This window comes from Oncorhynchus gorbuscha, linkage group LG09 (assembly GCF_021184085.1).
Source record: "Oncorhynchus gorbuscha isolate QuinsamMale2020 ecotype Even-year linkage group LG09, OgorEven_v1.0, whole genome shotgun sequence".
Lineage (NCBI taxonomy): Eukaryota > Metazoa > Chordata > Actinopteri > Salmoniformes > Salmonidae > Oncorhynchus > Oncorhynchus gorbuscha.
In genome coordinates this window covers 52,561,097-52,575,435 of record NC_060181.1, presented here as the reverse complement: position 1 = coordinate 52,575,435, position 14,339 = coordinate 52,561,097, and the positions used below count along the sequence as shown (strand labels likewise).

The window sequence follows — 14,339 nt, the reverse complement described above, 5'->3', positions numbered from 1 at the left end:
AGGAGGAACCTGGCGATTTGACAGGAGTGCCGGAGGAATATCATGATCTGCGCACGGTCTTCAGTCGGTCCCGAGCCAACTCCCTTCCTCCTCACCGGTCGTATGATTGTAGTATTGATCTCCTTCCGGGGACCACTCCTCCTCGGGGTAGACTATACTCTCTGTCGGCTCCCGAACGTAAGGCTCTCGAGGATTATTTATCTGTGTCTCTTGACGCCGGTACCATAGTGCCTTCTTCCTCTCCGGCCGGGGCGGGGTTCTTTTTTGTTAAGAAAAAGGACGGTACTCTGCGCCCCTGCGTGGATTATCGAGGGCTGAATGACATAACGGTTAAGAATCGTTATCCGCTTCCCCTTATGTCATCAGCCTTCGAGATTCTGCAGGGAGCCAGGTGCTTTACTAAGTTGGACCTTCGTAACGCTTACCATGTCGTGCGCATCAGAGAGGGGGACGAGTGGAAAACGGCGTTTAACACTCCGTTAGGGCATTTTGAGTACCGGGTTCTGCCGTTTGGTCTCGCCAATGCGCCAGCTGTTTTTCAGGCATTAGTTAATGATGTTCTGAGAGACATGCTGAACATCTTTGTTTTTGTCTATCTTGACGATATCCTGATTTTTTCACCGTCACTCGAGATTCATGTTCAGCACGTTCGACGTGTTCTACAGCGCCTTTTAGAGAATTGTCTCTACGTGAAGGCTGAGAAGTGCTCTTTTCATGTCTCCTCCGTTACTTTTCTCGGTTCCGTTATTTCCGCTGAAGGCATTCAGATGGATTCCGCTAAGGTCCAAGCTGTCAGTGATTGGCCCGTTCCAAGGTCACGTGTCGAGTTGCAGCGCTTTTTAGGTTTCGCTAATTTCTATCGGCGTTTCATTCGTAATTTCGGTCAAGTTGCTGCCCCTCTCACAGCTCTTACTTCTGTCAAGACGTGTTTTAAGTGGTCCGGTTCCGCCCAGGGAGCTTTTGATCTTCTAAAAGAACGTTTTACGTCCGCTCCTATCCTCGTTACTCCTGACGTCACTAGACAATTCATTGTCGAGGTTGACGCTTCAGAGGTAGGCGTGGGAGCCATTCTATCCCAGCGCTTCCAGTCTGACGATAAGGTTCATCCTTGCGCTTATTTTTCTCATCGCCTGTCGCCATCTGAACGCAACTATGATGTGGGTAACCGCGAACTGCTCGCCATCCGCTTAGCCCTAGGCGAATGGCGACAGTGGTTGGAGGGGGCGACCGTTCCTTTGTCGTTTGGACAGACCATAAGAACCTTGAGTACATCCGTTCTGCCAAACGACTTAATGCCCGTCAAGCTCGTTGGGCGTTGTTTTTCGCTTGTTTCGAGTTTGTGATTTCTTACCGTCCGGGTAGCAAAAACACCAAGCCTGATGCCTTATCCCGTCTGTTTAGTTCTTCTGTGGCTTCTACTGATCCCGAGGGGATTCTTCCTTATGGGCGTGTTGTCGGGTTGACAGTCTGGGGAATTGAAAGACAGGTTAAGCAAGCACTCACGCACACTGCGTCGCCGCTTGTCCTAGTAACCTCCTTTTCGTTCCTGTTTCCACTCGTCTGGCTGTTCTTCAGTGGGCTCACTCTGCCAAGTTAGCTGGTCATCCCGGTGTTCGAGGCACTCTTGCGTCTATTCGCCAGCGCTTTTGGTGGCCGACTCAGGAGCGTGACACGCGCCGTTTCGTGGCTGCTTGTTCGGACTGCGCGCAGACTAAGTCGGGTAACTCTCCTCCTGCCGGTCGTCTCAGACCGCTCCCCATTCCTTCTCGACCATGGTCTCACATCGCCCTAGACTTCATTACCGGTCTGCCTTTGTCTGCGGGGAAGACTGTGATTCTTACGGTTGTCGATAGGTTCTCTAAGGCGGCACATTTCATTCCCCTCGCTAAACTTCCTTCCGCTAAGGAGACGGCACAAATCATCATCGAGAATGTGTTCAGAATTCATGGCCTCCCGTTAGACGCCGTTTCAGACAGAGGCCCGCAATTCACGTCACAGTTTTGGAGGGAGTTCTGTCGTTTGATTGGTGCGTCCGTCAGTCTCTCTTCCGGGTTTCATCCCCAGTCTAACGGTCAAGCAGAGAGGGCCAATCAGACGATTGGTCGCATACTACGCAGCCTTTCTTTCAGAAACCCTGCGTCTTGGGCAGAACAGCTCCCCTGGGCAGAATACGCTCACAACTCGCTTCCTTCGTCTGCTACCGGGTTATCTCCGTTTCAGAGTAGTCTGGGTTACCAGCCTCCTCTGTTCTCATCCCAGCTTGCCGAGTCCAGCGTTCCCTCCGCTCAAGCGTTTGTCCAACGTTGTGAGCGCACCTGGAGGAGGGTGAGGTCTGCACTTTGCCGTTACAGGGCACAGACTGTGAGAGCCGCCAATAAACGTAGGATTAAGAGTCCAAGGTATTGTTGCGGCCAGAGAGTGTGGCTTTCCACTCGCAACCTTCCTCTTACGACAGCTTCTTGTAATTTGACTCCACGGTTCATTGGTCCGTTCCGTGTCTCCCAGGTCGTCAATCCTGTCGCTGTGCGACTGCTTCTTCCGCGACATCTTCGTCGCGTCCATCCTGTCTTCCATGTCTCCTGTGTCAAGCCCTTTCTTCGCACCCCGTTCGTCTTCCCTCCCCCCTCCCGTCCTTGTCGAGAGCGCACCTATTTACAAGGTACGTAGGATCATGGACATGCGTTCTCGGGGACGGGGTCACCAATACTTAGTGGATTGGGAGGGTTACGGTCCTGAGGAGAGGAGTTGGGTTCCGTCTCGGGACGTGCTGGACCGTTCACTTATTGATGATTTCCTCCGTTGCCGCCAGGATTCCTCCTCGAGTGCGCCAGGAGGCGCTCGGTGAGTGGGGGTACTGTCATGTTTTGTCTTAGATTGTCTTGTCATTTTGCTTTTCCCTCTGTTCATTTTCCCCTGCTGGTCTTTTTTAGGTTCGTTCCCCTTTTTCTCTCTCCCTTCCTCTCTCTCTTCTCTCTATCGTTCCGTTCCTGCTCCCAGCTGTTCCTATTCCCCTAATCAATCATTTAGTCTTCCCACACCTGTTCCCTATCTTTTTCCCTGATTAGAGTCCCTATTTCTCCCCTTGTTTTCCGTTTCTGCCCTGTCGGATCCTTGTCTATTGTTCACCGTGCTGTGTCTGTGTATCGCCCTGTCGTGTCGTGTTTCCCTCAGATGCTGCGTGGTGAGCAGGTGTCTGAGTCTGCTACGTTCAAGTGCCTTCCCAAGGCAACCTGCAGTTCTTGATCGAGTCTCCAGTCTGTTCTCGTCATTACGAGTGGAATTATGCCTTATGATTGTAGATTTACTTTACTGGATTAAAGACTCTGTTTTCGCCAAGTCGCTTTTGGGTCCTCATTCACCTGCATAACACCCCTCAATTGATGGGGTACGAACTAAGCTCATGAAGAATTTACAAGTTATACTCTTTAAGAATCAATGGATATATATCAGGGGCATTCAACTCTTACCCTACGAGGCCAGAGCCTGCGTGTTTTCTGTTTTACCTGATAATTCATGTCACCCACCTGGTGTCACAGATCTAAATCAGTCCCTAATTAGAGGGGAACAATGAAAAAATGCAGTGGAATTGGCTTTGAGGTCCAGAGTTGTGTTTGAGGGGTATACATGTATATAATTAAAGATGCAATCTAGGATCTTAAGCAGTACAAATTGTATTTATAACATATCACACAAATTACACACAAAAACAGGGACCTGTTTTTGGCTTGTGAGTACCACTTTCAAAGCTACTAGCTGAAATTGAACAACAATTTGAGAGTACATTTTTAATACAAAAGTCCCAAAACGTATCAATCGCAGATTGCGTCTTTAAGGAATGTTTACTAGTCAGTAGTGAACTCTGTTCTTACAGTCACTCAAATAATACATACTCTTGAGTGATCCTGCTCAGTACATCACCTGCACCTCCAGTCATGTGGTGACAGCAAATGAATACACATCCCGGTAACTTCATAGTTTCTCAAGTGGGAGTTTTCACAGGGGCAACAATCCACTTCTTAAAGCATTATTATGTGTTGCACAGTATACTAGTAAGTCAACTGAAAAACAGTTATTTACTTGTGTTGTATTTGTTGTGTTAACCTAAACGAGTATGGTTTGAGTGTCCATTTATAGATACTGAACCTGCTGTCCTAGTAACTAGCTAAAGACAGACTGTCACTGGACTCCCCTACTGGCCGGGTTAGATTAACATATGATGCTCCAATCACAGAATTGACCCCTTTGTGCTTGCTAAACACTGTTTGCTTGCCTGGCGGGCTTGGAGGTGGTTTGAAGTTCTTCGCCCCAGCTGTCCATCATTCTGTCCCCTGTGGCAAGATAAAATATGAAAGAATTACTGTATAATATTGTGTGTTGAGCCTATAGTTCAGTCATTACTTTCTACTTGAAATAATCCAGTACCTCAGTTGGCATAGTTAACAAAGGCTGACTCAGATATAACCTTCAGACATGCAAAAAAAGAGTTACATATAAGCACACTGTAAGCTTACACAAGACCTACAACTGTCAGTAACAGATATGATAAATATGCCTTAGCCCTGGATTTATAAAGAGCAATGCTCCTATTCAAATCCATAGCACCCATGTAAATAAAATTGTAATTTTCCTTTCTATACAGACAATTCTGTGAACCCAACTCATGGCATAAATTATATTCAGCTATCTGGTGCAGAGAATGTGATGATTATAAAGTCTACAACTACCATGAAACTTGAATACTACACAGGTGTTCACAAAATATAATATTTGAGGCAATACCTTTCAATCAAGCAAACAAATGTCTAGAATGTACACTATAGTATGTGGACACCCCTTCAAATTAGCGGATTCGGCTATTTCACCCACACCTGCTGTTGACAGCACACCGCCATGCAATCTCCATAGACTTACTGAAGAGCTCAGTTACTTTCAATGTTGCACCGTCATGGGATGCCACCCTTCCAACAAGTCAATTCGTCAAATTTCTGCCTTGCTAGAGCTGCCCCGGTTAACTGTAAGTGCTGTTATTATGAAGTGGAAATGCCTAGGAGCAATAACGGCTCAGCCGCGAAGTGGTAGGCTACACATACTCACAGAATAGGACTGCCGAGTGCTGAAGCACGTAGCGTGTAAAAAAAGAAATCACCTGTCGTCGGTTGCAAGACTCACTACTGAATTCCAAACTGCCTCTGGAGGCAACGTCAGCACAATTATTGTTCGTCGGGAGCTTCATGAAGTGGGTTTCCATGGCCGAGCAGCTGCACACAAGCCTAAGATCACCATGCGCAATGCCAATCGCCGGCTGGAGTGGTGTAAAGCTTTCTGCCATTGGACTCTGGAGCAGTGGAAACACGTTCTCTGGAGTGACATTCTAGACGATTCTGTGCTTCCATCTTTGTGGCAACAGTTTGGGGAAGGCCCCGTGCACAAAACAAGGTATATACAGAATTGGTTTGCCGAGATCGGTGTGGGAAACTTGACTGGCCTGCGCAGAGCCCTGACATCAACCCAAATGAACACCAAGGAGGATGAATTGGAACACCGACTGCAAGCCAAGCCTTATCGCCCAACATCAGTACCCGACCTCATTAATCCTCGTGGCTGAATGGAAACGAGTCCCCGCAGCACTGTTCAAACATCTATTGGAAAGCCTTCCCAAATGAGTGGAGGCTGTAATAGCAGCAAAGGGGGACCAACTCCATATTAATGCCCATGACTTTGGAAAGAGATGTTCGACGAGTAGGTGTCCACATACTTTTTGTCATGTGGTGTACGGTGGCTTGTGAAAGTATTCACCCCTATTGGCATTTTTCCTATTTTGTTGCCTTACAACCTGGAATTAAAATGGATTATTATTATTATTATTATCATTGGATTTAAACAACATGCCTACCACTATGAAGATGGAAAATATATTTTATTGTGAAACAAGCAAGAAATTACCAGAAAAACAGAAAACTTGAGCGTGCATAACTATTCACCCCCCACCCAAAAGCAATAATTTGTCGAGCCACCTTTTGCAGCAATTAGAGCTGCAAGTCTCTTGGGGTATGTCCCTATAAGCCTATACATCTAGCCACTGGGATTGTTGACCATTCTTCAAGGCAAAACTGCTCCAGCTCAAAACTGCTCAAGTTGGATGGGTTCCGCTGGTGTACAGCAATCTTTAAGTCATACCACAGATTCTCAATTGGATTGAGGTCTGGGTTTGACTAGGCCATTCTAAGACATTTAAATGTTTCCCCATAAGCCACTTGAGTGTTGATTTAGCAGTATGCTTAAGGTCATTGTCCTGCTGGAAGGTGAACAAATCTTTGGAAGACAAACAGGTTTCCCTCAAGAATTGCCCTGTATTTAGCGCCATCCATCACCTTCAGACCAGCTGGCCGGTGTGTTTACGGACATATTCAATCAATCCCTATACCAGTCTGCTGTTCCCACATGCTTCAAGAGGGCCACCATTGTTCCTGTTCCCAAGAAAGCTAAGGTAACTGAGCTAAACGACTACCGCCCCGTAGCACTCACTTCCGTCATCATGAAGTGCTTTGAGAGACTAGTCAAGGACCATATCACCTCCACCCTACCTGACACCCTAGACCCACTCCAATTTGCTTACCGCCCAAATAGGTCCACAGACGATGCAATCTCAACCACACTGCACACTGCCCTAACCCACCTGGACAAGAGGAATACCTATGTGAGAATGCTGTTCATCGATTACAGCTCGGCATTCAACACCATAATACCCTCCAAGCTCGTCAACAAGCTCGAGACCCTGGGTCTCGACCCCGCCCTGTGCAACTGGGTACTGGACTTCCTGACGGGCCGCCACCAGGTGGTGAGGGTAGGCAACAACATCTCCTCCCCGCTGATCCTCAACACGGGGGACCCACAAGGGTGCGTTCTGAGCCCTCTCCTGTACTCTCTGTTCACCCACGACTGCGTGGCCATGCACGCCTCCAACTCAATCATCAAGTTTGCGGACGACACAACAGTGGTAGGCTTGATTGGCAACAACGACGAGACGGCCTACAGGGAGGAGGTGAGGGCCCTCGGAGTGTGGTGTCAGGAAAATAACCTCACACTCAACGTCAACAAAACTAAGGAGATGATTGTGGACTTCAGGAAACAGCAGAGGGAACACCCCCCTATCCACATCGATGGAACAGTAGTGGAGAGGGTAGCAAGTTTTAAGTTCCTCGGCATACACATCACAGACAAACTGAATTGGTCCACTCACACTGACAGCGTCGTGAAGAAGGCGCAGCAGCGCCTCTTCAACCTCAGGAGGCTGAAGAAATTCGGCTTGTCACCAAAAGCACTCACAAACTTCTACAGATGCACAATCGAGAGCATCCTGGCGGGCTGTATCACCGCCTGGTACGGCAACTGCTCCGCCCTCAACCGTAAGGCTCTCCAGAGGGTAGTGAGGTCTGCACAACGCATCACCGGGGGCAAACTACCTGCCCTCCAGGTCACCTACACCACCCGATGTTACAGGAAGGCCATAAAGATCATCAAGGACATCAACCACCCGAACCACTGCCTGTTCACCCCGCTATCATCCAGAAGGCGAGGTCAGTACAGGTTCATCAAAGCTGGGACCGAGAGACTGAAAAACAGCTTCTATCTCAAGGCCATCAGACTGTTAAACAGCCACCACTAACATTGAGTGGCTGCTGCCAACACACTGTCATTGACACTGACCCAACTCCAGCCACTTTAATAATGGGAATTGATGGGAAATGATGTAAATATATCACCAGCCACTTTAAACAATGCTACCTTATATAATGTACTTACCCTACATTATTCATCTCATATGCATACGTATATACTGTACTCTACATCATCGACTGCATCCTTATGTAATACATGTATCACTAGCCACTTTAACTATGCCACTTTGTTTACTTTGTCAACATACTCATCTCATATGTATATACTGTACTCGATACCATCTACTGTATGCTGCTCTGTACCATCACTCATTCATATATCCTTATGTACATATTCTTTATCCCCTTACACTGTGTATAAGACAGTAGGTTTGGAATTGTTAGTTAGATTACTTGTTGGTTATCACTGCATTGTCAGAACTAGAAGCACAAGCATTTCGCTACACTCGCATTAACATCTGCTAACCATGTGTATGTGACAAATAAAATTTTATTTGATTTGATTTTGACCAGTTTTCCAATCCCTGCCAATGAAAAACATCCCCACAGCATGATGCTGCCACCACCACCATATTTCACTGTGGGGATGGTGTTCTCGGGGTCATGGGGTGTTGGGTTTGCGCCAGACATAGCGTTTATCTTGATAGCCAAAAAGCTAAATTTAAGTCTCATCTGACTAGAGTACCTTCTTCCTTATGCTTCGGGAGTCTCCACCATGCCTTTTGGTGAACACTTTAAGTAATGGCTTTTTTTATGGCCACTCTTCTGTAAAGCCCACCTCTGTGGAGTGTACGGCTTAAAGTGGTCCTATGGACAGATACTCCAATCTCCGCTGTGGAGCTTTGCAGCTCCTTCAGGATTATCTTTGATCTCATTGTTGCCTCTCTGATTAATGCCCTCCTTGCCTGGTCAGTGAGTTTTGGTTGGCGGCCCTCTCTTGGCAGATTTGTTGGGGTGCCAGATTCTTTACATTTTTTATTAATGTATTTAATGGTGTTCCGTGGGATGGTCAAAGTTTTGGATATTGTTTTATAACCCAACCCTGATCTGTGCTTCTCCACAACTTTGTCCCTGACCTGTTTTGAGAGCTCCTTGGTCTTCATTGTGCCACTTTCTTAGTGGTGTTGCATACTCTGGGGACTTTCAGAACAGGTGTATATATATACTGAGATCATGTGACAAATCATGTGACACTTAGATTGCACCAAGGTGGACTTTATTTAACTAATGTGACTTCTGAAGGTAATTGGTTGCACCAGTTCTTATTTAGGGGCTTCATAGCAAAGGGGGTGAATACATATGCACGCACCACTTGTTGGGGGGGGGTGAAATAAGTTTTTATTTTCATTTCACTTCACCAATTTGGACTGTTTTGTGTATGTCCTTTACATAAAATCCAAATAAAAATCTATTTAAATTACAGGTTGTAATGCAACAAAATAAGAAACATGGCAAGTGGGGTGAATACTTTTGCAAGGCACTGTATTTGACAATGTGTAACAGTTACACACATGAAACTGTTGATGTTTCATACATTATCCTTCGTGCATTTGAGACAGGGATGTTTGGAAAAGACACCATACCTGCATGCATAACCTGGTCCTGAAGACCTCTGCTTCCTTCTTTAGTCTCAATTGGGTCTCCACCTTCGTCTTCTGTGGTCTCTGAGTCTGAAAGAGGGAGAAGGAAAAGGTATTTGACTCAAATCACTGTGGACTGATGTGGCCTCATGATACGACATTATCACAATAATTAGATGCCAATATGATATCTTTTGAAATTCTCATGATCCTCACAGTTCAATATGTAAGCGATTCGATACTGCGATTTTATTGAAATTGTATTTGATGTTCCAAACATATTGCTCATGATACACTGAGTATAACAAACATTAGGAACACCTTCCTAATATTGAGTTGCATCCACTCCCCTTTTGCCATCAGAACAGCCTCAATTCATCGGTGCATGGACTCTACAAGGTGTCGAAAGCATTCCACAGGGATGCTGGCCCATGTTGACTCCAATGCTTCCCACAGTTGTGCCAAGTTGGCTGGATGTCCAATGGGTGGTAGACCATTCTTGATACACGCGGGAAACTATTGAGCATAAAAACCCAGCAGCTTTGCAGTTCTTGACACAAACTGGTGTGCCTGGCACCTACTACCATAACCTGTTCAAAGGTTAATCACCTTATGAATGGCACACATACACAATCCATGTCTCAAGGCTTACAAATCCTTCTTTAATAACCTCACACTCAACGTCAACCAAACTAAGGAGATGATTGTGGACTTCAGGAAACAGCAGGGGGAACACCCCCCTATCCACATCGATGGAACAGTAGTGGAACAGTAGTGGAGAGGGTAGTAAGTTTTAAGTTCCTCGGCGTACACATCACAGACAAACTGAATTGGTCCACCCATACAGACAGCATCGTGAAGAAGGCGCAGCAGCGCCTCTTCAACCTCAGGAGGCTGACGAAATTCGGCTTATCACCAAAAGCACTCAAACTTCTACAGATGCACAATCAAGAGCATCCTGTCGGGCTGTATCACCGCCTGGTACGGCAACTGCTCCACCCACAACCGTAAGGCTCTCCAGAGGGTAGTGAGGTCTGCACAACGTATCACCGGGGGCAAACTACCTGCCCTCCAGGACACCTACACCACCCCGATGTCACAGGAAGGCCATAAAGGCACTTGTCATCTCCCGTCTGGATTACTGCAACTCGCTGTTGGCTGGGCTCCCTGCCTGTGCCATTAAACCCCTACAACTCATCCAGAACGCCGCAGCCCGTCTAGTGTTCAACCTTCCCAAGTTCTCTCACGTCACCCCGCTCCTCCGCTCTCTCCACTGGCTTCCAGTTGAAGCTCGCATCCGCTACAAGACCATGGTGCTTGCCTACGGAGCTGTGAGGGGAACGGCACCTCAGTACCTCCAGGCTCTGATCAGGCCCTACACCCAAATAAGGGCACTGCGTTCATCCACCTCTGGCCTGCTCGCCTCCCTACCACTGAGGAAGTACAGTTCCCGCTCAGCTCAGTCAAAACTGTTCGCTGCTCTGGCTCCCCAATGGTGGAACAAACTCCCTCACGACGCCAGGACAGCGGAGTCAATCACCACCTTCCGGAGACACCTGAAACCCCACCTCTTTAAGGAATACCTAGGATAGGATAAAGTAATCCTTCTCACCCCCCCCCCCCTTAAAATATTTAGATGCACTATTGTAAAGTGGTTGTTCCACTGGATGTCATAAGGTGAATGCACCAATTTGTAAGTCGCTCTGGATAAGAGCGTCTGCTAAATGACTTAAATGTAAATGTAAATGTAATAAAGATCATCAAGGACAGCAACCACCCGAGCCACTGCCTGTTCACCCCGCTATCATCCAGAAGGTTATGTCAGTACAGGTGCATCAAAGCTGGGACCGAGAGACTGAAAAACAGCTTATATCTCAAGGCCATCAGACTGTTAAACAGCCACCACTAACATTGAGTGGATGCTGCCAACACACTGACTCAACTTCAGCCACTTTAATAATGTGAATTGATAGGAAATGATGTCAAATATATCACTAGCCACTTTAAACAATGCTACCTAATATAATGTTCCCTACATTATTCATCTCATATGTATACGTATATACTGTACTCTATATCATCTACTGCATCCTTATGAAATACATGTATCACTAGCCACTTTAACTATGCCACTTTGTTTACATACTCATCTCATATGTATACACTGCACTCAATACCATCTACTGTATCTTGCCTATGCCGCTCTGTACCATCACTCATTCATATATCTTTATGTACATATTCTTTATCCCCTTACACTCGTGTCTATAAGGTAGTAGTTTTGGAATTTTTAGCTAGATTACTTGTTGGTTATTACTGCATTGTCGGAACTAGAAGCACAAGCATTTCGCTACACTCGCACTAACATCTGCTAACCATGTGTATGTGACAAATACAATTTGGTTTGATTTGATTTGATTCACAGCTAAGGGGTGAATCTTAACTTCCACTCATGTCAAATTTTCACTTTAGCAATTGTATATGATTCAACGCATTTATAGCCCAGAACTAACAAACCTGATTTAACTAAACACTAAGCTCTTGATTAGTTGAATCAGGTGTATTAGCGCTGAACCTGAGGAAAAATTGTGCACCCCCTGAGAAGTCACCCAGGAATATACACTGCTCAAAAATATAAAAGGGAACACTTAAACAACACAATGTAACTCCAAGTCAATCACACTTCTGTGAAATCAAACTGTCCACTTAGGAAGCAACACTGATTGACAATAAATTTCACATACTGTTGTGCAAATGTATTAGACAATTATAGGCAATTAGCAAGACACCCCCAATAAAGGAGTGGTTCTGCAGGTGGTGACCACAGACCACTTCTCAGTTCCTATGCTTCCTGGCTGATGTTTTGGTCACGTTTGAATGCTGGTCGGTGCTTTCACTCTAGTGGTAGCATGAGACAGAGTCTACAACCCACACAAGTGGCTCAGGTAGTGCAGCTCATCCAGGATGGAACATTAATGCGAGCTGTGGCAAGAAGGTTTGCTGTGTCTGTCGGCATAGTGTCCAGAGCATGGAGGCGCTACCAGGAGGCCAGTGCATCAGGAGATGTGGAGGAGGCCGTAGTAGGGCAACAACCCAGCAGCAGGACCGCTACCTCCGCCTTTGTGCAAGGAGGAGCAGGAGGAGCACTGCCAGAGCCCTGAAAAATGACCTCCAGCAGGCCACAAATGTGCATGTGTCTGCTCAAACGGTCAGAAACAGACTCCATGAGGGTGGTATGAGGGCCCGACGTCCACAGGTGGGGGTTGTGCTTACAGCCCAACACCGTGCAGGACGTTTGGCATTTGCCAGAGAACACCAAGATTGGCAAATCCGCCACTGGCGCCCTGTGCTCTTCACAGATGAAAGCAGGTTCACACTGAGCACATGTGACAGATGTGACAGAGTCTGGAGACGCCGTGAAGAACGTTCTGCTGCCTGCAACATCCTCCAGCATGACCGGTTTGGCGGTGGGTCAGTCATGGTGTGGGGTGGCATTTCTTTGGGGGGCCGCACAGCCCTCCATGTGCTCGCCAGAGGTAGCCTGGCTGCCATTAGGTACCGAGATGAGATCCTCAGACCACTTGTGAGACCATATGCTGGTGCGGTTGGCCCTGGGTTCCTCCTAATGCAAGACAATCCTAGACCTTATGTTGCTGGAGTGTGTCAGCAGTTCCTGCAAGAGGAAGGCATTGATGCTATGTACTGGCCCGCCCGTTCCCCAGACCTGAATCCAATTGAGCACATCTGTGACATCATGTCTCGCCCCATCCACCAACGCCACGTTGCACCACAGACTGTCCAGGAGTTGGCGGATGCTTTAGTCCAGGTCTGGGAGGAGATCCCTCAGGAGACCATCCGCCACCTCATCAGGAGCATGCCCAGGCATTTTAGGGAGGTCATACGGGCACGTGGAGGCCACACACACTACTGAGCCTCATTTTGACTTGTTTTAAGGCCATTACATCAAAGTTGGATCAGCCTGTAGTGTGGTTTTCCACTTTGAGTGTGACTCCAAATCCAGACCTCCATAGGTTGATAAATTTGATTTCCATTGATCATTTTTGTGTGATTTTGTTGCCAGCACATTCAACTATGTAAAGAAAAAAATATTTAATAAGAATATTTCATTCATTCAGATCTAGGATGTGTTATTTTAATGTTCCCTTTATTTTTTTGAGCAGTGTATTGTGAAACACAGCAATAGGAAATACCAACATGACATAGAGAAGAAAAAAATAGCTATTGGTAAAATAAACAAATCAGGTGTCAAAATGAAACTATGGTCAGAATTCAATATTTGCTCTCAGGGGTGTGTTTTATTGTCACGGATCCAGGTCGGGTTGCAAAATTCCTGGAACTTTCAATAAATTCCCTGGTTTTCTAGAAATCCTGGTTGTAGGAAACCAGATTTCCTCTTTATTCACTCCAGATTCCGGGAATCCTCCAACTGGGATTTCCGGAAAAACTAGGGAATTTATTTGAATCTCCAGGAATTAAGCGGCCCTATATACAGGTGTAGGATCTTAGTTTGAGCCAATTTGCAATCCTACAGCAACAGGAAATGTGAATTATATTTAATGGACAGTTTTGTTGGGGTTGATACATGTTTTTGTAAGGGAAAACCAAGTCTGAAATTTCAGTGGAATGACAAACTTCATAATCCTTTTTAAACCTCAAATACATTACAAGTTTTACATTTCCTGCAATGTAGGAAGGTTCTTCTGCAACAGGATGATCCAATTAAAATCCTTAGAAATGTCCTCATTTTTGAAAGAAAAGCACATTTTCTGTCCACTAGAATAACATCAAATTGATCAGAAATACAGTGTAGACATTACTAATGTTCTATAAATGACAATTGTAGCTGGAAACGGCAGATTCTTTATGGAATATCTACGTAGGCGTACAGAGGCCCATTATCAGCAACCATCACTCCTGTGTTCCAATGGCACGTTGTTTTAGCTAATCCAAGTTTATAATTTTAAAAGGCTAATTAATCATTAGAAAACCATCTTGCAATTATTCTATGGAAGTTTAAAAGATCATTTACAACATTTTAACAATTAAAACTAAAATTTAA

The 14,339-nt window shown here is 46.0% G+C and overlaps 1 protein-coding gene across 1 annotated transcript in view; it reads right to left on the bottom strand.

Annotated features, from left to right (window-relative positions):
- The window catches only part of LOC124043747 (striated muscle preferentially expressed protein kinase-like), a 144,553-nt gene that overhangs the window by 97,426 nt on the left and 32,788 nt on the right, over positions 1-14,339 (bottom strand). The window contains exons 2-3 of the mRNA XM_046362671.1: positions 9,263-9,349; positions 4,271-4,328 (exon numbers count right to left, since the gene is read on the bottom strand). Coding sequence (XP_046218627.1) covers positions 4,271-4,328; positions 9,263-9,349 — 145 coding nt within the window. The remainder of the gene's footprint in view (positions 1-4,270; positions 4,329-9,262; positions 9,350-14,339) is intronic.